We start from the raw sequence: 23,504 nt of genomic DNA on the forward strand, positions 1-23,504 counted from the left end.
TGGGTGAGGCCTCTGGTGTGAAAGTGTTTGCTTACATGTAGGTGAATCAATTACTTTCATGTGGTGTATGGCCTTAAGTAAATTAATTACTGCCTCCTATTAATAGTTGAAACTATTCACAACTGAGACGATCTGAAACCAACCTTGTTTTTCTACATTTTTCAGTAAGAGCTTTTTTTTTTTTTTTAATTTGAAAAAAAAAAGACCTCTAAATGAAAGCATGGAGATTCTTCTGGAGAAGTAAAACTGCCAGGCTTTGAAGTATTTAATTGTCTTTAATACCCTTGAGTGCTAGTTAAGAGTTTAAGGTCCTAAGTTCTTACAGAAGACATTTTCAGAAGTAAGGAAAAAACCCAACTCAGAGAAAAAGCAAAACTGTAGGAAAAGGATGCTAAACCACTGGCCACGTCAACGATTTAAAACTCCAGACAGAACTAAGCCTCTGCCCTCAGCTCTCCCAGCAACTACCAGTCTCTCCCTGAAAAACATTTTCCTTTGATGTTCTGTGCTAGGATCTAGTCCTAGTTTGCTAGTTTGCATAGTGAGTATTTTTGGAAGCATTCTTTTCAAGGCTTTTGTTATCTTGACATGGAGAAAGAGCCCTTACTAAAGAATAGTTACTACATACGTATTTTGCTTCAGCTGTTTGTTTCTGTGGCAGCCCATTTGGAAATTTCCTGTTGGTCCTGGTTACACCTGTGGATGTACGCATGGGTGCATGCATCCTGATAACTTGTCACATGTTAATACCATGTCTGGTGTTATTGGTGTCAAGTTTTTAACAGATCATCATTCGTGCTTAAAGTTCTCCCCTCCTGCTCCGCATTTGTCCTTGATTGAAATCTCTAGGTTGGCTGGAAGTAACTTCTCCTAAATTTCAAGCCTTTGGTCTCTGAATATGACAGAGGGATAAAGGGTGATTACCGCAATGAGGTTAACGTGTCTAAAATGACTTACACATTTAACTTTTCCTTTAGGTCAAAGGTCTGTTTTAAGGATATTCTAATGGTTTTAGAGTTTTAAAATATAAATTCTGTGTTCATATCAGTACTATTTACAATAGCCAAGACATGGAAGCAACCCAGGTACTCATCAGGGAATGACTGCATTAAGAAGATGTGATGTATAAACAATATAATATTACTCAGCCACAAAAAAAGAATGAAATACTGCCATTTGCAGCAATGTAGATGGACATAGGAACCAGAGATCAAATTGCCAATATCCGCTGGATCATCGAAAAAGCAAGAGAGTTCCAGAAAAACATCTATTTCTGCTTTATTGACTATGCCAAAGGCTTCAACTGTGTGGATCACAATAAACCGTGGAAAATTCTGAAGGAGATGAGACTACCAGACCACCTGACCTGCGTGCTGAGAAACCTGTATGCAGCCCAGGAAGCAACAGTTATAACTGGACATGGACCAACAGACTGGTTCCAAATAGGAAAAGGAGTACGTCAAGGCTGTATACTGTCACCCTGCTTATTTAACTTATATGCAGAGTACATCATGAGAAACACTTGGCTGGAAGAAGCACAAGCTGGAATCAAGATTGCCGGGAGAAATATCAATAGCCTCAGATATGCAGATGACACCACCCTTATGGCAGAAAGTGAAGAGGAGCTAAAAAGCCTCTTGATGAAAGTGAAAGAGGAGAGTGAAAAAGTTGGCTTAAAGCTCAACATTCAGAAAACTAAGATCATGGCATCTGGTCCCATCACCTCATGGGAAATAGATGGGGAGACAGTGGAAACAGTGTCAGACTTTATTTTTTTGGGCTCCAAAATCACTGCAGATGGTGACTGCAGCCATGAAATTAAGACGTTTACTCCTTGAAAGGAAAGTTATGACCAACCTAGATAGCATATTAAAAAGCAGAGACATTACTTTGCCAACAAAGGTCTGTCTGGTCAAGGCTATGGTTTTTCCAGTGGTCCTGTATGGATGTGAGAGTTGGACTGTGAAGAAAGTTTAGCACCGAAAAATTGATGCTTTTGAACTACGGTGTTGGAGAAGACTCTTGAGAGTCCCTTGGACTGCAAGGAGATCCAGCCAGTCCATCCTGAAGGAGGTAATTCCTGGGTGTTCATTGGAAGGACTGATGCTGAAGCTGAAACTCCAGTACTTTGGCCACCTCATGCGAAGAGTTGACTCATTGGAAAAGACCCTGATGCTGGGAAGGATTGGGGGCAGGAGGAGAAGGGGACGACAGAGGATGAGATGGCTGGATGGCATCACCGACTTGATGGGCATGAGTTTGAGTAAACTCCGGGAGTTTGTGATGGACAGGGAGGTCTGGCATGCTGCGATTCATGGGGTCGCAAAGAGTTGGACACGACTGAGCAACTGAACTGAACCGATATGGACATAGAGAGTTTTGCCTAGTGAAATAAGACAAATACTATATATCACTTGTACATGGAATCTAAAAAATAATACAAATGCATGTAAATACAGAAACAGACTCACAGACATAGAAAACAAACTTATGTTTATCAAAGGTGGGGGCAGGGACAAATTAGAGGTATGAGATTAATAGATACAGACCATTATAGGATATACTGTATAGCATAGGGAATTATAGCCTTTATTTTATAATAACCTGTATGGGATTCTCCAGGCCAGAATACTGGAGTGGGTAGCCATTCCCTCCTCCAGGGGATCTTCCCAACCCAGGGATTGAACCCAAGTCTCCCGAATTGCAGGCAGATTCTTTACCAGCTGAGCTATCAAGGAAGCCCTTAATAACCTATAATGGAATATAATTTGTACAAAATACTGCATCATTATGCTGTACACTTGAAGCTAACACAATACTGTAAAGCAACTATACTTCCATAAAAAATTTAAAAATAAAATATAAATTTTGCTTATATAATGAATGCTAAGTCAATAGTTTGGGACAAATATTTCCAAAATCCTGAGCTATAGTTTAAAAAGAGAGAGAGAGAACTTTGCCTGCAAGTCTAGTCTAACTGAGGAAGAAGAATTACATGCATAATGAGATCTGATGTGTGAGTTGTATCCAAGGGACAGAGGTGGCATTGCATGGTTAACAAGAGGTGGGAGGTGAGCAGTCAGTGGGAGGAGCAGGTGGAGAGAGGGGTGACGAGCAACTTGAAGAAGGAAGGAAGGGTGGACAAGACTTGCCGTCATTTCTGAGCCAGGCTCTGAAGATGGGGAGGAGAGTGATAGGAGGCAGTCCAAACGTGGCTCAGAGCGTTAGGGAGACCAGGCTGGATAAAAGGGTTCGTATCGTGGAAAATAGGTTTGAAGAGATAAAGTTAGGCCAATTCCAGAGACACTTGAAAGCCCTGGTTCTTACAGGTCAGCTCTTTGGCAGGATTGGTTAGGAAAACAAAAACTGTGCCAACTTTGACAGGCCTGTGGTGCCAAAAGAAATCCAGGATTTCAGAAAGTTTAATTAGGTCCTTGCAACTCACTGGTGAATGTTGAGGCTTTGTTTTATTTTTAACAACATTTTTGAGAGCATAAACTTGGAGGAAAATGAATTTCAGGACCCCAAAAGTACTTTGGCCAACCTGCCAGGTCAGTTCTGTATGTTTGTGTCTAAATGTGAATTTTTGGTACCATGGAGGATGGTGGCAGGGAAGCGCGGTGTGCAGAGACTGTCCTTTGTGTGTGAATTGGGAGACAGGATGGAGCTGTGTTGCACCATAAGGTGTGTTGTGATAACCAGAGCATGATCGTTTCTGTGGAGTGCGTCTGTAAATTATTAGGGGGAGAAATGAGATGATTATAGCCTAAGAATTCTATTAAAGCCCGAATTAAGTTGAATAGTAGAAAAGAAAGAATATCAGGACTCTGTTTCCTTTTAATTTATGGACTGGGCTAATAAAACAATATAAAGGAGTCTTGATATCAATCACAACTTCGTCTTCTAGGTAATTTCTCATTATAAAACTCGTTTTTGTTACTACACATCACCGCCATAAAACTAGGAATGAGCAGAGAAACAGAAACTATAGGAAACTATAAAATAGGACTCCTGTCATCTTTGTTTGAGTAACTCAGAGCATGTTAGGACAAATGAAGATTGTTAAGAACTGCCAGCATTGGGAAGACCCTGGTCCAGAAGCTAAGACTCTGTGCTCCCAGTGCAGGGCATCCGGGTTTGATCCCTGGTCAGGGAACTAGATCCCACATGCCACAACTAAAGATGCCACGTGCTGCAACTAAGACTTGGTGCAGCCAAAATAAAAATATTAAAAAAACGAAAAACCTGCCAGCATTAAGGCTAACAATGTCTATTGTGTATATTCAGATTATCTTATCTCAGAGTGTATACCTTCCATGTCATATGACTCTTGTCTTTACTTGCCCCCACTGCTTAACCAGAGGAAAAGCCCATACCTGGTAATGATCTACGGTGACTCAGAAACAGTTTCCACTGGGAAGCTCCTGCATTTTTAACGTCCCTGACGGTCAAGAAGAACTTATCTTTTTGGAAGCGACTTGGCTGTTAAATCGTTACATTGGGATTTCTCAGGATATAGCCTTCAAGGTAATTTCTGTCTTCAGATTGTTTTTCTAGGTTTGGGAACAAAACTTCCCAACATTCCTGTGAGTGGAGAATGAGATGATGAAGGAGTGGGATGTGGGTTTGCACACAGATCTGGCCTTCATGGATGGCCTGCCCTGGGAAGCGGGGGTGTTTTTAAGGAGCTCGTTTCTCACCCTTTCCCAGCCGAGACTGTACCTCGGCTCTGGCGGTTCACAGTGGGGTCTGGACAGGAGTTGGGGTCTCTAAGCCTGGATCACAGTCCACGGGGTTCAGAGCCCCAAGACCCAACCCAGATCTTTTGTCAAGAGTTCGCCTTGGCAACGAGTCGGAGCGGTTCTTATTTTAGAGTTGTCACACAGTCGTGCTAAGCAAAATTAGTTCCACATCACTTGGTTAAGGAGGATCATTTTCCCCTTCATGTTTGGAACTGCAAAGACAATAATCACCCTTGTGATTCCGTTTAGCTTGTCTGCAGGGAATCTTAAGTCTCAGAAGAAGTTGGTCCCCTCCCCCAACTCCAGTGGGACAAAGCCTAGTAGTTGAATGGAAGAGAACTCATCTGTTTGTTCCAGTTTAGATTCTTTAGTAAACTGGATCTGGTCAGCCTTTGCCTGGCTAATTTCGAGCTAGGTTGTGATCCAAGAAAAGTTTAAATTCAGGGTTACTCCCTCCAAGTAAAGCCAAGCTGTCTTCACTGTTTCCTTTCTAAACTCTCCCCAGGTTTCTTGACTGTGGGTGTCTCCTCTGCTTCTCTCATTAAATCCAAACTCATCTGTCTTGTATCACCTCCTGAGACACTGGGCCTTTCAGAGTTTCCCAGGCAATAAAATGATCTGATAAGTCATTATTGCGCAAATCTCTAGGAAACCTGGTCGAGGAACTAACATCCCACATGAAACCGGCCAGCTGAGCCCGAGTGCCGCAACTGGAGAAGCCTGTGTGCGGTGGCAAAAGCCCCAGCACCGCAGTGAAGACCGCCCCCCCCAGAATTTTTTTAACAATTTTTTAAATTAAACAAAACAAAATTCATGCCCTGCTTTGTTCAGGTCTACTCCTCATACATCTATTTGCACTTCCTCCCTTGCTTTAGCCCAGTTCAGCACTTCACCTCAACCACTCACTGCTTTTCAAACAGGCCATGTGTTTCCGTAGCTTTGCTTACTCTCTGTTTCGAATGTCCAGCACGGTTTGCTTAAATAGCAGTCTCCTGAAATCTCAAACATCTCCTAGCGCTGGCCTTTCTGAAAGTCCCTGAGCCCTACCAGGGAGAGTGGGCACCTTCCCCTTGATCCCGTATGCCGTGTCATGGCACTGAACACAGTGATGCGTCCGTCCTCCGTTAGAGTTGGCACCACGTGGCAGAATTACTTGCGGAACTTAATAAAAATGCACATGCTCAGGTGTTAACCCCTGAAGATGTATTCAGTAGGTGTGGGTCTGACCCGTTGCTAGATTAAGGACCAATACCTTGACCAAGTTCCCCTGAGGAGGAGATGCGTCTTATTCATCTGCCTGTCTTTTTCTAGTGCCTGGAATCTGCTCCTCGTGAAGTAGGAGAATGGTAAACATCAGAAGAATGTGCTGAGATTAGAAAGGAAGTTGGATTGCAAAGGGAAGCAAGGAGTGATGGGTAGGCGTGCGTGCTAAGTCGATTCCGTTGTGTCTGACTCTTTGCGACCTTATGGACTGTAGCCCACCAGGCTCCTCTGTCCGTGGGATTCTCCAGGCAAGAATACTGGAGTGGGTAGCCATGCCCTCCTCCAGGGGATCTTCCTGACCCAGGGTTCAAACTCTCGTCTCTTATGTCTTTCTGCATTAGCAGGCACATTCTTTCCTATTGAGCCACCTGGGAAGCCCAAGTCCGCCAGGCTTCTCTGTCCGTGGAATTCTCCAGGCAAGAATACTGGAATGGGTTGCCATTCCCTTTTCCAGGGGATCTTCCCAACCCAAGGATCGAACCCAGGTCTCCTGCATTGCAGGCAGATTCTTTACTATCTGAGCCACCAGGGAAGCCCGATGGGTAGGACGAACTTTGATTCTGCAGCCTGGTGGTGGGGGTGGGTGATTGCTTTTAGGAGAAGGGTGACATCACAGTGGTGCTTCAAGATGAATCCAGCAGGATGGTCAAGAGTGGAAAAGGTGAAGAGAAGAGTCAAATGTGGTAAAATGTGGTCCTGTACTCGGGAGGGGGCCCAGAAAGGAAGTGGACCCAGCTGACATGGCGCAGGAAGAATCAGCAGGGCCGGCAGCTGGCTGGCTGTGAGTGGCAGGGACAGGGAGGAGCCAGTGATGTCCCCAAGTTGTTTGTGTGATGAGGCTGAAAGCCGCTGTGCCTGAGATGGGTCTTTGACAAGATGACTCAGCTCTAGGGTTTGGTGAGTGATGGAAAGACCCAGATCCTTGGATTGCTCTGCAGACCTGACTGTGGCCAGTTGGAACTCTGATGGACGGGGGTGATGGTGGAAGGAGGGCCGCTGCCTTCCATCCAGGCCATTCTTGGTCTTTCTGGAACGTACAGAGGAGGTGGGGAAGCCACCTTCCTCTCTGGCTCCCACGCCCTCACTGGATGTGCACTGGCCTCACCAGCCACAGCCCCGTCAGCTCCACCAGCACCGTCAGCCCCGAGGGCCACAACTGGCCGCACTCGGCAGATGGAGATTTACCATGACTGTGGCTCACTTGCAACCTTGTCCCGATAGACGGGCCCTCACCAGAAAAGGATACTCCTAGTAAATGCCGAGAAACAAACACAGGAAGCCTAACGAATAAAACAGAGAACGTGCACACACGGCTCGTGGTTCCCTCCATGGTGTTAGCCTGCTCTGCTTCCCGGGGAGAAGTCGGTTTTCATCTCTGGGGCCCTCTTACCAACCCTGGTCTCCCTTTGTATAACGCGCACATTTGCAGCCATAAAACGTGAGCCCTTGACTGGGCAAGGAGATGAGACATTGTGAGGTGGTCGTGACCTCACAGACCCTCAGCTTCTGGCCACTCTGTCAGATGGGTCTGCTCCTGCTTCCTTATCTCTGGCTGTCCCCTTGCCGGGGCAGACCCGTCCTCCTCCTGCTCAGAAATCCGCCCTCTCCGTGGCTTTCCTGGCAAATTCTATATTTTTGGCTCCTGGAGAATGAAGACCAGGAGCAGCCCCTCGTTCTTGATTCCTTAAGAGATGAAAGAAGATTGACTGTGTGAGCTTGTGAAGGGTATTGAGCCAAGGTCTCCACTTTCTCCCCCACAACCTCTGACTTCTGGAGAATTCTGATTAGTTTCCTCATCTTCTTTCAAGGGAATCGTTTGTAGAAGCCTAAGCACTGCAGTTTTACAGTATCAGAATAACTTTTAAACTGCAGGTGTGCATGCATCAGTCATGTCTGACTTTTTGCAACCCCATGGACTGTAGCCTGCCTGGCTCCTCTGTCCGTGGGATTCTCCAGGCAAGAATACTGGAGTGGGTTGCCATTTCCTCCTCCAGGGGATCTTCCCGAACCGGGGATCAAACCCACGCCTCCTGCATCAATCGGCAGGCCGATTGTTTACCGCTGAGCCGTCAGAGAAGCACAGGAGAAAGGCCTGCTCTCGGCTGGTGTGGCCAGTTACTGCCCCCGCCCCACACGCTGCACTCTGCGCCGACCCCCAGCCAAGTCTGCCGAGGGACTTGGCAGGACAAGCCAGGTCCTGTCCCCACCAGCACGCGGTCCCCGGGGTCCCTCACTGGAGGTGAATCAGTACCTCATTTCCTGCCTTTCCTCTTGCTGTTAAGGGGATGCCTCACTGCCCACCCCCCCTTTCTCTGAGCCGTGATGACTTAGTTCAGGATGAGGCAATGCTGAGTCAGGGGGTAGGAATCTGCAGGGCAGAAGGAATCTAAGAATCCCTGTCCCACTTCCCACGCGGCCCCAGGATGCAGCTGAGATGCCTCTGTGTGCCTTCACCTAGCTCTGTCACCGGCCACTGCCATTCACACCTGAGTGTGTCCGCTGTGTGTGTGTGTGTGTGTGTGTGTGTGCTCAACTCACTGCAAGCACTTAACTCATTGGAGTGATACTCTTGGGAGCTTCACCACTGATACCTGAACTTCTGAGTCGCATTTTATTGGCTGTGTGGACAGTTCAGGCTTTCTTATTATTTACTTGTTTAGGCTTTTTCTTCCTTTTTAAAAACTTATTTGTTTAGGCTTTCTTATTAAGTTGCAAAGCTTTTAACATTTCTCTCTCTTTTTTTAACCATTTGGCATAATAGCAACTTACAAAAGGGTATATATGCTCAGAATTTTCTGTTCCCTAGCCTCGCTCCTAAATTGCATTTGACTAGTGCTGATCTGGGAAATGAAGAGAAATGGGGGTGAAGAATAATTTCTTTTTTAATCTGTTCTAACATCTCAGGATTTCTCTGAGATTGCGCAGTAATTCTGGATGTCTTAAATGACAAGGTCCACCTAACGGTGTTCAATACTGATTAAGTTTTCTCTAAGAATAATACATGCATTGGGACTTCCCTGGTGGTCCAGTGGCTGAGACTGTGCTGCCAACGCAGGGGGCCTGGGTTCAATCCCTGGTCAGGGAACTGGATCCCACATGATGCAACTAAGAGTTCCCCTGCCACAGCTAAAGATGCCACATTGAAGATAGAAGATCCCAAGCGCTGCAGCCAAAGAAAGAAATAATAGAAGTAATGTACACACTAGTGCCTGTACACAACCCAGATAGTACCTAGGGCTGTTTTAGCTCATGGCCTCCTCAGGAATCTTCAGGGGCTTGTAAGGCCTCCCAGCGGTGCCTTCAGCCTAGGGAAGGGAGAACACCCGTGTCTTCACTTGCTGTAATGTAGGTCACGTGTAACACACAGGAGGCGTCTTCCCGTATTCCACGCTAGGCTTCTTTGGTCTTCTAGACAGTTTTGTTTAACTCGGTTGTCTGTTGTTCAGGGGCTGAACTGAATTTCCTGCAGGAACAGCCAGAGGACTGTACGAGACTGGGGGCTTGGGTTGGGGGGTGGGGACAGTGTCAGCGTCTTTGTCCCTGAAAGTGAAAACGTGAGCTTCCCAGCGGCATTAACTAACTGATGGGGCCTTAGCATCTTATGTAGAAATTGCAGTAGCATCACGGCCTCCAAAGAGTCTAGGATCTCGCAAGTGTCAGTCTTCTGTTAGCAATTCATTAGGTCTTGTTACTCCCCCTACACTCTGAACTGTAATGAGGCTGAAAAGGAACCATTATGTTGTGGTGTCTGAGGCAGAAAAGGCTAGAATTTATGAGCAGCACAGGGAAGCCAGACCCTGAATGTGATGGAGCGTGCAGAGCATGGAAGTACAGACCCAGAGAGCAGAGGACGGTGCCAGAATATGATTTCATCAAATTTTCAGCACCAAAGTAATTTTTAGTACACCCATCTTTCCATAAAAATAATTCTTACTATGAGAATTCCGTGACAGTCCAGTGGTTAGAACTCGGCGCTTTCACTGCCATGGGCCCAGGTTCAGTCCCCCATGGGGAAACTAAGATCCCACATGCTGTACAGCCAAAAAAAAAAAAAAAACAACTTATTACTAAATTTCAGCCATAAAGCAAGAATAAAATAATACCATTTTCAGGAACATGGATGGACCTCAAGATTTCATACTAAGTAAAGTAAGTCAGGCAGGGAAAGACAAATATCGTATGATATCACCTATATGTGGAATCTATATATGAACTTACCTACAAAATAGAAACAGAGTCACTGACACAGAGAACAGATTTGTGATTGCCAAAGGGGAGGGGGCAGGGGAGGGGAGAACTGAGAGTTTGGAATTAGCAAATGCAAACTATTATCTAAGATGGATAACAAGATCATACTGTTTAGCACGGGGAACTATATTCAATATCCTGTGATAAAAATGTAATAGAAAAGAATGTAAACAAGCATGTGTGTATTTACATGTAAAACTAAATCTCTTTGCTATACAGCAGAAATTACAACATTGTAAGCCAACTATACTTTAAAAAAAAATAATCCTTACATCTTCATAATGAAGAAGGAGATAAAGGAGAACTGGAAATGAGCATTGCCAAACAAGTTGACACTGGGGGGTCCTACTTTACTTAACGGTGCAAGCTGTAGACCAGCTGACTTTAACTCTCAAAGCCCATGTGTCTTGTGGGGGGCGAGGCCTTCACCATCTGCGCTAACTAACCCTTATCACCTTGTGCTTGCTCCTCCAGGGGTGACCACCACCTGGGCATGGGACACTGGCCCCTTCCCCACCTCCTGTGAGTGAGCCAGGGGCCGGGGTTACTGTGGGGATGCCTGTCCATCACCAGAAGTCAGACTCCTGGGAGATGGACCCTGATTCATCACCCGGCTGCAGGCTCAGTGACCTGAGCAGAGGGAGCAGTTTGGAGAGTCGGACCAGCAGCTCTCGTTCCCGAAGCCTCACTCTGGTGAGTGGCTGTCTCTCTGGTGCTCTATGTGCTTGAATGTTGGCTGGCTTTGCCCCCCGCTCAGGAGTATCTTACAGCATCCTTTGGGGTAACTGGCCTGATGTTTTGGAATATTTTCTCTCTATAGTGGCATTTTGATGTTAATCATCTTAAGTTTTGCACACATGCAGAGCAGAGAATTGGCTGCTGAGACCCAGAGCACACCGTGCCTGAAGGTGGCCACCAGTCCAGCCCAGATACCTGCCTTTACGGTCCAGTGACTGGAAGATGGGAAACCGCTCACAAGATAAATCAAATTCACTTTAAAACAGATGTTTAAGTCCTTTACAAGTATACATGCTTCAATATCCCTTTCTGTCAGCATCCAGACCTTTAAATGAGCGTCAACAAGCTTTGGCCACTTGAGTGAAAAAAAAAAAAGAAAAAAGTCTTTAAAGTTAAGAGATGGCCTTTTGGCCCTCCCCACCCCTCAGGGTTAGGGATGGAGACTTTCATATTCATAGAGAGAAGGACAGGAGAAAGTTCATCTTAAATCTTACTAATAATGGTCCATTGTTCCTCTCAGCCTGTCTTCTAACGGGAGCATGAATTTCCTTCAGATATGTGGACCTGAAATTAACCTCAGCTGTGCTGAACACACCCACTCTGGTATCCTTGCCTGGAAAATTCCATGGACAGAGGAGCCTGGTGGGCTACAGTCCTTGGGGTCGCAAAGAGTTGGACACAACTGAGCGACTAATACTTTCACTTTCATGCTGAACATAGGGGCTTACCTGGTGGTTCAGATGGTAAAGAATCTGCCTGCAATGCAGGAGACCTAGGTTTGATCCCTGGGTTGGGAAGATACCCACTTGAAGGGAATGGCTACCCACTCAAGTATTCTTGGATAATCCTTGGAGAATCCTATGGACTAAGGAGCTGGTGGGCTACAGTTCATGGGTTCACAAAGAGTCAGACGTGACTAATACTTTCACTTTTCCTGCTGAGCATAAGAAAGAAATGAATAGAGGACAGTTAATAGTAATAATGGAATCTTATAGACTCCTACTTGCATATTTTCTTTTTTTCAACCACCCTGGTAAGTATGTAATAAATTTTATTTGATTGAGTCACCAAAGGAAAAATATGTTACAAATTACTCTCTGAATATCTGAGAACCTATAAATCCTTAAGAATGGAGAATTTGGGACTAATTTTTTAATTTAAAAAATCTTTATATTAAAAGACATGTTGAGACTTCCGTGGTGGCTCAGTGGTAGAGAATTCCCCTGCCAATGCAGGAGACACAGGTTCAATCCCTGGTCTGGGAAGATCCCACATGCCGCAGGGCAACTAAGCAACTAGTGAAGCCCACACACCCTAGACCTGTGCTTCTGAACAAGAGAAGCCACCTCGGTGAGAAGGCCGGGCACCAAAAGGGAGAGTAGCCTGTGCTCGCCACAACCAGAGAAAGGCCACACAGCCACGAAGACCCAGCACAGCCAAAAACAGACAACTTGTTTTTTAAAAAGACACGTTGAAAGACTAGGTAGAGAAGACATACAGATTAATACTCCAGTCACTGGTGGAATCTGTTCTCCAAAGCACAGCTCGGAAGCAGCCCTGCTCTGATGTGAATGTGGTGTGGCTAACTGAGGAACATAGTCTGAAGGGCGGCCCTGTGAGCCTGGGGGTGGAATAATGGAATAATGTTGTGAATGGTCGTCAGATGGTCTCTGTCTCCGAGGAAACGGGTGTAGTGTATATTATGAGTCAGTGTTTGAATTATTTTTGTGTCTTTCACATTCGTTGTCTTGTTGAACTTGAGGCAGATCTCTCAGCATCCTTTGTTCCCTAGCCTCTTTTGCTAGAAAGTCAAAATAATCCCTTCCGTCTCCTCCTGGGAGAGACCATGACCCCAGGTGTGTCAAGGGCTCTGAATTTGGGGCAGGCAAGTTGCTACTTTTCCATCTCTGTTGTGGTCCTGTGGGGTCCCTTCTTCACATGAGGCATAACGCCCCCTCCCACCACATCCTCTGTGGTGGCTCACACTCATACACTCAAAGACAGACAGGACGTGAGGGAGCTCTGCAAACCTGTCCATGGAGGATGCCTTCCGTCTCTTCTATGTGTGTGATTTTTTGCGTGCATGTGTGCTAAGTTGCTGTAGTTGTGTCCAACTCTTTGCAACCCCATGGACTGTAGCCCACCAGGCTCCTCTGCCCATGGGATTCTCCAGGCAAGAACACTGGAGTGGGTAGCCATGCCCTTCTCCAGAGCATCTTTCTGACCCAGGGATCGAACTCGTTTCTCTTACGTCTCCTGCACTGGCAGGCGGGTTCTTTACCCCTGGCGCCACCTAGGGAGCCCATGTGTGATTTCTCCCTTTGCTCAGACCCTGAAGCATGTTCTCGGAGGTGAGGATGCCGGTGAAGCCTGCACTCTGGCGGCTGTAGTCCATCCTGACAGAATAGGTTGCAGATTTGCTCCCCTGGGCAGCAGATTCTGAGATGGAGGTTACAAAGCAGGACGCTTCTTAGGCCCGTTCCTGGGCTCAGCATCTGGAAGGAAGAGGAAGCGGGACTTGGGCAGAGAGAGAAGCTGTGATGCAGGCCCAGCGAAGGCCTCAGCTGATCCTCAGGAAGCCCTGGTGCCGGGAGGGCCTCCAGCTGTCTCGCAGTGGGCCGAGCGTGGAGCCTGGACACCCACTACTCAGCCATCAGCCCTGGGATGGGGCACCCGTGGAGGGAGGCACGACCTTGACAGGACAGTTCCCAAGGGGACTGCCAGCTGAGGGCCGCCTACCAGCAGCATGCCCAACAGGTGGGGGGGTCCTTCACCCCAGGGTGCATCACACTCTCAGCCACGAAGGTGTAGGAGAAAAGGAACAGAGCCCTTCAGAGGGACCAAAGTCACCAGAGCAGCTATGAGATATTTGAATCAGAAGAAGCAAAACCGTGAAATGAACTTGGGGAGCTTGTAAGAGACCACCATGTAAAGCTCTTCACGCGGTGTCCGACTAGGCAGGTGGGGCTTTCATCCCCTCATCTGGCAGATTTGGAGAATGTGTGTGATGCTGACTCTCTGGTAGGACGTCAGACCCAGGAAGTCATCTTCAGAGACCAAAGCTCTTCTTTGAAAGGAAGTCTGTTAAGTTTCAGCTCCACAGTCACAGGGAGAAATGGTTTATTGTGAAACTTTTATCATGGATGTATTTATGGTAAAATATTAGACATACCTTTCGGTTCAAAGACGAGAAAGACTGTAGATCTCTTACATTTGTAAACCCCAGGGGGTCACGGTAAGCAGGGTGAGCAGTCTTAAAGCTCTGAGCTGCCTGTGCTGGAAGGCGTTTGTGGGCCTCAGTGCTGGGGCACGTAGGCTTCACAGTGGAGCCGAGCATAGGTCAGAAGGCCGTTCCCCAAGGTGTTTATAATTCCTCTTAAGCCCTCCCAGAAATCTGTATGCATTTTTCCAGTCGCTTTCTTCTTTACTGATGCTACTCAGTATCCTGAAAAGTAGCTCAGAATAGTAATAAACACAGGATATTGGAGACATACCTGGGTTCAAGTTAAGTAAGCTGGAACAGTAAGCTGATTACTATAGAGATGAAAATGCCCAGTGTCTAATCAGTGCTTCCTAACTGCTGGTACCAGCTTCTCCAAGTGCCCTGTTAGCCCCAGGTGGAGAATAGCACCACTTCATCTTGCCTCTTCATCTTGTTTTCGCCTGTGCTTTCTCTTCTATCCATCTCTCATCAGTAGCCTTCTGAACATCTTTCTTTGACCAGTAAAGAAAAGATGGTAAAAGGCAAACTCTCCCTCCTCCCACCCAGTATCTACCCATTTTGTAATTTCACCAATCTTAGTGTGGGGCATCACCTTGAATTTAAATTAAACAATGCCTGCCCTCTACAGTGCTTTTCTATGCAGTAAAATCTTACAGTAACACTGTGACATATTTGATTCATCTGTATGTTCATCCTTCTATGTAATAGAGAATAGTCATGGAAACAGCATTACGGAATCTATACTTTTATGAAGCATGTCATTCAATTATATTCTTATGACATATTATGTTTGCTTGATTCAGTCCATACCCCACTCGCCTACCTGTTTTTCACTGTCTGATGGAGGATGTGTTCCCATCCCATTCCAGCACTTTCTGCTTAGACCCATGGACTCTTTTTAAGTTTCAAGCATTTCGCTTCATGGAAAAATCATTGGGCCAACTTTAGTTGTCATCTCTTTTTATTTCACAGTTGTGTATCTTGCTTAGATAGAACTGATACACTGAGAAAATCTGGCATTTGATTTTAAATGGCAACTAGAGTTTTCTAAATGCCTGTGGAACATTCAACTTTTACAAAACACCATATTAGCAGCCAGGTTCCCTTGAACGAATGAGTTATCTACACCACTACAGAATCTCTAAGTTTTAAAAAAATCTGTTACCCTTATACTCTGCTTTCTAAAAGTCTAAATTTGGGGAGGATCTATGAATCAACCATAGTAGTTTCTACACTCCCTTTTCTTTATTCTCTGACCTCATAAAAGATTCATCAGCAATAGTGTTTTTAGGCCTCCAGATTGTATGGGATTAAATGCACCCCTTGTAAGACTCTTTAAGTAAAAGATAGTCAAGTTCTGGTACTTCCCTGAAGCTCAGACTCTGCACTCCCAATGCAGGGGGCCCAGGTTCAATCCCTGGTCAGGGAACTAGACCTATGTGCTGCAACTAAGACCCAGGGAGGCTAAATAAATAATTTTTTTTCATTTATTTTTATTAGTTGGAGGCTAATTACTTTACAATATTGTAGTGAGTTTTGTCATACATTGACATGAATCAGCCATGGATTTACATGTATTCCCCATCCCGATCCCCCCTCCCACCTCCCTCTCTACCCGACCCCTCTGGGTCTTCCCAGTGCACCAGGCCCGAGCACTTGTCTCATGCATCCAACCTGCGCTGGTGATCTGTTTCACCATAAATAAATAATTTTTCTAGAAGACAGTCTGGCTCCAATTTATAGAAGTGGGTATTTCTTTTGAGCAAAGGTTATTTTAAGAAGAGGATAAACATTAATGCCTAATGTTAAAGGAGAGTATCGTGAAGCTTTTAAACTCTTGTTGAAGTGTTGCCTGGAAGAGAACAGGTCTTTGCTCTTTAGAAACCTTTCTGCTGAGCCAGAACAAGTAAAAAATTGAAAGAGCTGCTTAGGTAGGATTGTTGTGGCTATCCACATGGCTGCCGTTATGACCTAGGCTATTCTAGGAAGGTGAAGTATATGAACTCTTTATCACCCAAGAGGTTAGTTGTGTTGAACTTCCCTGGTGGTCCAGTGGTAAAGAGTCTGCCTGCCAGTGCAGGGGACACGGGTTTGATCCCCTGGTCTCAGAAGATTTCACATGCCACAGGGCAACTAAGCCCATGGGCCACAACTACTGAGTCTGTGCTCTGGGGCCCAGGAGCCGCAGCTGCTGAAGCCCAAATGCTCTAGAGCTTGTGCTCTGCAACAAGAGATGCCACCGCAGGGAGAAGGCCAAGCATCACAACTGGAGGGCAGCCCCCACTCACCACAGCTAGAGAAAGCCTGTGTGCGGCAACGAAGACCCAACCCAGCCAAAAAAAAGTCCACCCTACAAGTGGCTAGTTGTGGTTTGTCCATATATTGTTTTCTTTGTAAAGAATTCTTCCTCTGAACATTTTCTAGCAGAATGCATAGCTAGAACTAGAACAAGTTGACCAAATCTTTGTATACTTGACTAAGAGGATCTTTTTTTCCTCTGAAATGTAAGGACAGCTTCAGTACAGTACAGAGTTGTGCTGGTGGTTCTGGAACTTACGACCTCGAGAGGTGATGGGATTGAAAACAAAAGGTTCAGGAAGGATTTGGAGACATTCATAAATGACAGCTCTTCAGGGTGACAAAGGAAGCTTTGGGTGTAGGTGACCTATATTCTTAACCTCTTAAGGAGAGTATCTCAGACACTCACGCATCTGATCAAACCTCTGGGGTTCACTGCCAGGGACCAGTGCTGCCCCACGCCAGGATTCCTAGGTTCCTCCACTGAACACGGTCTGAAGTCTGTTCTGCCCTGCAGGCACCTTGGAGCTTCGCCCAGGAAAGAATATGATTTGGCTAGCCGGAAAGAGCGGGACCCTCTGAATACTATAGGAATGAAGGAATTTCATAATTTGTGTGACACTTTGAGAGTGGATTGGAAACATCCCAAGTCCCCAAGCATACTTCCTATTCATTTTTACCTCTAGCTTGGGCAAAAATTATGACCCAAATTCATTGCTACATTTTTGAAGTTTTGATACTCAGTAAGCTGCTTCCCTGGTGGTTCAGACGGTTAAGTGTCTGCCTGCGATGTGGGAGACCCGCGTTCCATCCGGGAGACCTGGGTTGGGAAGATCCCCTGGAGAAGGAAATGACAACCCACTCCAGTACCCTTGCCTGGAAAATCCCATGGACAGAGGAGCCTGGTAGGCTACAGTCCATGGGGTCGCAAAGAATCGGACACGACTGAGCGACTTCACTTTCCTTTTCCTTTAAGCTGTCTTGAAACCCTCCCTGGTCCCTCAGTGGACAAATGCTGTGGCCCTCAAGTCACAGAATGAAGCTGTGATCAGATAGCAGTTGTCAGCTCCTGACCACCCCTTCCTTCTCCAAAACTTCTGAGGTTGTTTGGCCTCACCCATCAGTTGTGGAAGAAGAAGGTAAAACAAGTGGAGGTGAGGCTGTCTCCACACTGGCTCCCCTGAGGTCTAAACAGGACACTAAGAATCTGACACGCTGGTCGCCAAACAGTTTCAAAGAGAAGACACGGTACAGAGGTGTACTGATGAGACTGGTCAGTAGCAACCCCACTGTCCTTTCAGCTCTGGCTCCTTCCCCACACTGAACCCAAAACTTCCTGGATAGGACGGCTATTTTAAGACAAAGCTAAATAGCTTTGATGAGAGGTCCACTCAGTAAACATGTAGTAAATGCCTGATACACACCAGATCAGATAGGTGATGGAATAAAACTCGATTTTAATCTTTTTGGGACCTCACAGTGTGGTGACCCAACAGGCGCGTGGAGCTCTGGGACGTGTGACAAGCTTATGTGGGGTCTCACACGTGATGCCATGGACTTAAGGCGTTCCCGTATCGGTCAGGACCGCTTTATAACATTGCCAGTTCAGGGAAGTTCAAGGCAGCCCTCAAAGCCATGACTCTTTCGATCTGTAATCAAAACTGCACACATATCTCATCCCCCACTGGCTTGTTTGTGTCTCTTTCCGGCCAGAAGTACAGGTTTACGTTAACCATAGTGAAAAATTACAATGGGGACTAGTTAAAAATCACCATAATTAAACCCCTATGATGAAACTGTGGGAAAGGCCACATGTACTTATGGGCTTTCTTATGAGGTTGCCAAAGTAAGCGTGGCATTCACAGAAGAGACTGATTCCTATTCTCTTCTTGCTGCCCCTGTGTTGAGTTTCAGCTCCTAGTTGGTATGTCGGTGGGGGGGAGCTCTCATCAACTAGGGTTTTTAAATTAGTAAAGCCTCACTCAGGTGTCAGGGAGATCATTTTGGTGTCTGTAGAAAGAAAATGTGAGCATCAACTCAGATTCTGCCAAAACAAACACCCAAGGTGGCCTAACCCAGGAGAGTAGGGGTTAAGAGACCTGGGTTCATCTCAAGAAATTTTTTTAGCCATCATAATCTTTCGTAGTTGTGGTGCTGGCGAAGACTCTTGAGAGTCCCTTGGACAGCAATGAGATCAAACCAGTCAATCCTAAAGGAAATAAACCCTGAATATTCATTGGAAGGACTGATGCTGAAGCTCCAATACTTTGGCCACCTGATGTGATGAGCCAACTCAATGGAAAAGACCCTGATGCTGGGAAAGATTGAGGGCAGGAGGAGAAGGGGGCAACAGAGGATGATTGGATAGCATCACTGACTCAATGGACATGAGTTTGAGCAAACCCTGGGAGATAGTGAAGGTCAGGGAAGCCTGGCATGGTGTGGTCCATGGGGTCGCAAAGAGTTGGACAGGACTTAGCAACTGAACAACAACAATCTTTCATTATTTCCCCACCCCTCCTCCTTTCTTTTTGGTTTAAGATACAGATGATTTCTGCTGGTTCATTTTTTGCCCCTCCCTCACAGGGAATTATCACCATTGTGTCTTAATCTGCCGTTAAACCCAATTTCTTTGTTTAACAGAAAAGCAAAACGAAAGAAAAAAAGCCCCGGGACTTCCCAGATGGTCTAGTGGTTAAGACTCCACCCTTCTAACGCAGAGGGTGCAGGATGGCTCCCTGGTTGCGGAGCTAAGATCCCATATGCTGTGCATTGTGGCCAAAAGATAAAAAAAAATAAAAGAAGTCAAAGGTAGAAAAGAAGCCTCAAAACTGAATTAATTCAGGACTTTTTAAAGTGGGGGGTTTGGGCTTCTCTGGTGGCTCAAATGATAAAGAATCTCCCTGAAATGCTAAAGACCCAGGCTCAGTCCCTGGGTCCGGAAGATCTCCTGGAGGAGGAAATGGCAACCCACTCCAGTATTCCTGCCTGGAGAATTCCATGGACAGAGGAGCCTGGCGGGGGCTACAGTCCACGGGGTTGCAAAGAGTCGGACACAACTGAGCAACTAACACTACTAATAGTATGAGTATTTTAAGCCTTCTTGACTTTTTTGTTCAACGATAGAAAGGTTTTATCCTCTCTGCCATTTCCCTACAAACACATCTCCTGTCCCACCCCAAAATTCCCATAAGGATGTCTAGGATTGCTGACTGTTATCACTACTGGTCGGATTCACTGGAAGAGTTTGTCACCCGGCCGGGAGCATGTTCCTCTCGGAGCCCTACCGGGACCAGAGGGACGCTCACGCTGCTGGAGAGGGGAGACCTCGCTGAGACCGGGACTGTCCTCCTTCTCCTCCTCGGAGATTTGAGCTTGTGCGTTCCAGTTACAGTAGTAGATTTGGCGTTTTGAATTTTCTGGTTTGAATACATTAGAAATTATTTCTTCACTGTCACAGTACACAGATTAGGGTAGAAATGTCTGTACTCCCAAGTTCTTGAAGCAAAGTGGTGTTTCCCTGGGAGGCTTGTAGACCCCACCCGCAGGCAGTGTGGTGGGAGGGGGTAGCACAGGTGAGGGATGGTTTTCTAGATGGTTTCTTTAGCGTTTCTTTTAGCATCTGGAGACTTGTAGCCATAAAGAACTTCGGTTTACTCCACAACCCAAATATGCACTTTAAAAACTTCATTGATGGTGGGTGGGAGGCTCAAGAGGGAAGGGATATATGGATACATATGGCTGATTCACATTGTTGTATGAAAACCAACACAACACTGTAAGCAACTATACTCCAGTTTTTAAAAAAATGAAATGAATATTATGAGGGAAAACATTTTAAAAATAAAAACTCCATTGATAGAAGGGGAGTTTAAAAAAAAAAATTCTGCTGTCAGCCTACCACCTTCCAAATGACAGGGGCAAACGTACATTCTCTCCCAGTCACCCTTCCCAAGAAAGAAAGCTGCTGTGTGTTTTATCCTCATTCCCTCTCCGCTTAGTTTCCCAGGGACTGAATTAGCACGTCTCCTGTCCAGTAGCACCAGCGGTCAAGCAGGGGCCACCCCACCAGGACGCCAGCTCTCTTCCTCTCATGGGGCCCCTGGGCCACTGCCTTGCATTTTTTTCTTAAACATATTATGACAGCTGTACTGACATATAATTCACAGACCCTGTGGCTCACCCATTACAGTATGCCATCCAGTGGTTTTTAGTAGGTTCACAGAGATGTGCAGCCATCATCAAGGCCAAGTTTAGAACATCTCCATCACCCCAAACAAAGCCCAAACCCACTAGCCGTCACTGCCCGGCCCTGCAGCCGCCCCCCGCCCTGGCCAGCCTCCCATCCACTTCCTGGCTCCATAGACGTGCCTGTGCTTGCCGCCTTGCCTGTCAGGCTTCCCCCAGGCCGAGGTCTTCCTCTTTAACATCCCTGCCCGAGAGAGGCAGCAGCAGCATCTCCTGGGGACAGAGACGCAGACGGGAACTCTCTCGGCCGCCTGCCATCTACCCGTTTCCTGGCCCTGAACCCCCGGCCCTCAGCGCTGGGGCTTCCCTCTGTTCCTGCTTCCTTGACTCTCCTGGGTACATGCAGACTGCAGGGTCATGTGGAGGGCAGCGGCTTGTTTGGGGAATTCGTCAACAGACTGAGTCCATGGCGTGTTTGGCCCTTGGTCAAGGCTCAAGGCCAGGCTGATCAGGAACAAGTCACCCAGCCCGTCCTCCACACGCTAACTCGAGCGAGAGAGGCTGGATAGAGGAGGATGCAAGAACCAGAGTCTGCCAGGACCGGGGGCTCTGACTGCCGACCTGCCCCATTAAAAATGATCCATGTCTCGTGTTTTACATAACACTGAGGCAGAAACATCAGCTTGAGGAACTCTGGGATCAGACGTACAAGAACACCAGGCATCCAAGCACAGGTCGTGGGTTCGTTTGTGATTAGAAAGGGAAATGACTAGAGAGCACAGCGAGCAAGCAGAAAACTAGTTCTGTCCTTGGCCACTCACTCTGTGAAATACTTGAGCGACTTAGGAAGTCACAGCGCTGCCTCTGCAGCCAGTTTGCACACCTCAGGGAGGGAGCTGGATGGGTTGCATGCTCTCTGAGTTGCTTCCCTCAGCCCCCGAGTCCCACAGTTTGTTACACAACATCAAATGGTTGAACGGGAGCTTCCCCGCCTAAGTTTACTCTCCAAATGAAATCTGATGTTGGGACTCCTTGCTCTGAGGTTGGATTAGACGTGCCAGGTTTATATAACCCATTCTTACTTTTGTTCTTTTTTCTTTTAAATCTTTGGCTGTGCTTCATAGCAAGTGGGATCTAGTTTTCCTGACTAGGGATTGAACCCAGGTCCCATGCATTGGCAGCCTAGAGTCTTAACCACTGGACCACCAGGGAAGTCTCCCATTCTCACATCTGCTCCTTACTTAATGTGTGAAATGGGCATGTGTCTTAAGCTGATGGTTTCTTCCAGCCCAGCTGCCTATTTAATTCTACTGTCTGTCCAACCAAATAGAAATCATGGTACCACCCAAAGTAGGTTATCTCAAAGTCCAGGGAATAGAAACACGGAGTTGGGAAAGTCAAAGTAGGAGGAAGAGGGTAGAAAGCAGTAGTTTTATTTCCCAAGACATTTGATGCAGTGAAAAGTTGGGCTTAACATTTATCTTTGTTCGCGGTTGTTACCATTTTCATGTCACCCTAACAACATCGGTGGTGGTTGTAATTATTAACTAGAGGGATATTTGTCATGCTGAAAGTGAAAGTCGCTCTGATTCAGTTGTGTCTGATTCTTTGCAACCCCATGGACTATAGCCCACCAGGCTCCTCTGTCTATGGAATTCTCCAGGCAAGAATACTGGAGTGGGTTGCCATTTCCTTCTCCAGGGGATTTCCCCAACCCAGGGATTGAACCTGGGTCTCCTGCATTGCAGGCAGATTCTTTACCAACTGGTAAAGAGCCACCAGGGACGTCTTCATCATGCTGAAAACCCTGATCCTTTCAGACTTGCAGCATTTTCTGTTGTTGTTGAATCACTGAGCTGAGCTGCTTTGCATGTTCAGTCACTCAGTCATGTGCAACTCTTTGCAACCCCATGGACTGCAGCACATCAGGCTTCCCTGTTCTTCACCATCTCCCGGAGCTTGCTCAAACTCATGTTCATGGAGTCTGCCACCCAACCATCTTACCCTCTGTCATCCCTTCTCCTCCTGCCTTCAATCTTTCCCAGCATCAGGATCTTTTCCAATGAGTCGGCTCTTCACATCAGGTGGCCGAAGTATTGGAGCTGCAGTATCAGTCCTTCCAATGAATATTCAGGACTGATTTCCTTTAGGATTGACTGATTTGATCTCCTTGCACCCCACAGGACTCTCAAGACTCTTCTCCAACACCACAGTTCAAAAGCATCAATTCTTCAATGCTCAGCCGTCTTTACAGTCCAACTCTCACATCCATACATGACTGCTGGAAAAACCATAGCTTTGACTAGATGGACCTTTGTCAGCAAAGTAGTGTCTCTGCTTTTTAATATGCTGTCCAGGTTTGTCATAACTTTTCTTCCAAGGAGCAAGTATCTTTTAATTTCATGGCTGCAGTCACCATCTGCAGTGATTTTGGAGCCCACCAAAATAAAGTCTGTCACTGTTTCCATTGTTTCCCCATCTATTTGCCATGAAGTGATGGGACCAGATGCCATGATCTTTGTTTTTTGAATGTTGAGTTTTAAGCCAGATTTTTTCACTCTCCCCTTTCACCTTCATCAAGAGGCTGTTAATTCCTCTTCACTTTCTGCTATAAGGGTGATGTCATCTGCATATCTGAAGTTATTGATATTTCTCCTGGCAATCTTGACTCCAGTTTGTGCTTCTTCCAGCCCAACATTCCGCATGATGTACTCTGCATATAATTTAAGTAAGCAGGGTGATAATATACAGCCTTGACGTACTCCTTTCCCAATTTTGAACTAGTCCATTGTTCCATGTTCTAA

General features: G+C 46.3%; 1 protein-coding gene across 2 annotated transcripts in view; it reads left to right on the forward strand.

The window, feature by feature from the left end:
* Positions 1-23,504, forward strand: part of PROSER2 (proline and serine rich 2) — a 42,305-nt gene that overhangs the window by 10,071 nt on the left and 8,730 nt on the right. The window contains exons 2-3 of one of the 2 annotated variants that reach the window (XM_061126072.1): positions 4,362-4,527; positions 10,728-10,946. In XM_061126072.1, the coding sequence (XP_060982055.1) occupies positions 10,809-10,946 (138 nt within the window). In that variant the 5' untranslated portion in view covers positions 4,362-4,527; positions 10,728-10,808. The remainder of the gene's footprint in view (positions 1-4,361; positions 4,528-10,727; positions 10,947-23,504) is intronic. The other variant, XM_061126073.1, reaches the window with a different exon arrangement.

Source organism: Dama dama, chromosome 23 (assembly GCF_033118175.1).
Source record: "Dama dama isolate Ldn47 chromosome 23, ASM3311817v1, whole genome shotgun sequence".
NCBI classification, from domain to species: Eukaryota; Metazoa; Chordata; class Mammalia; order Artiodactyla; family Cervidae; genus Dama; species Dama dama.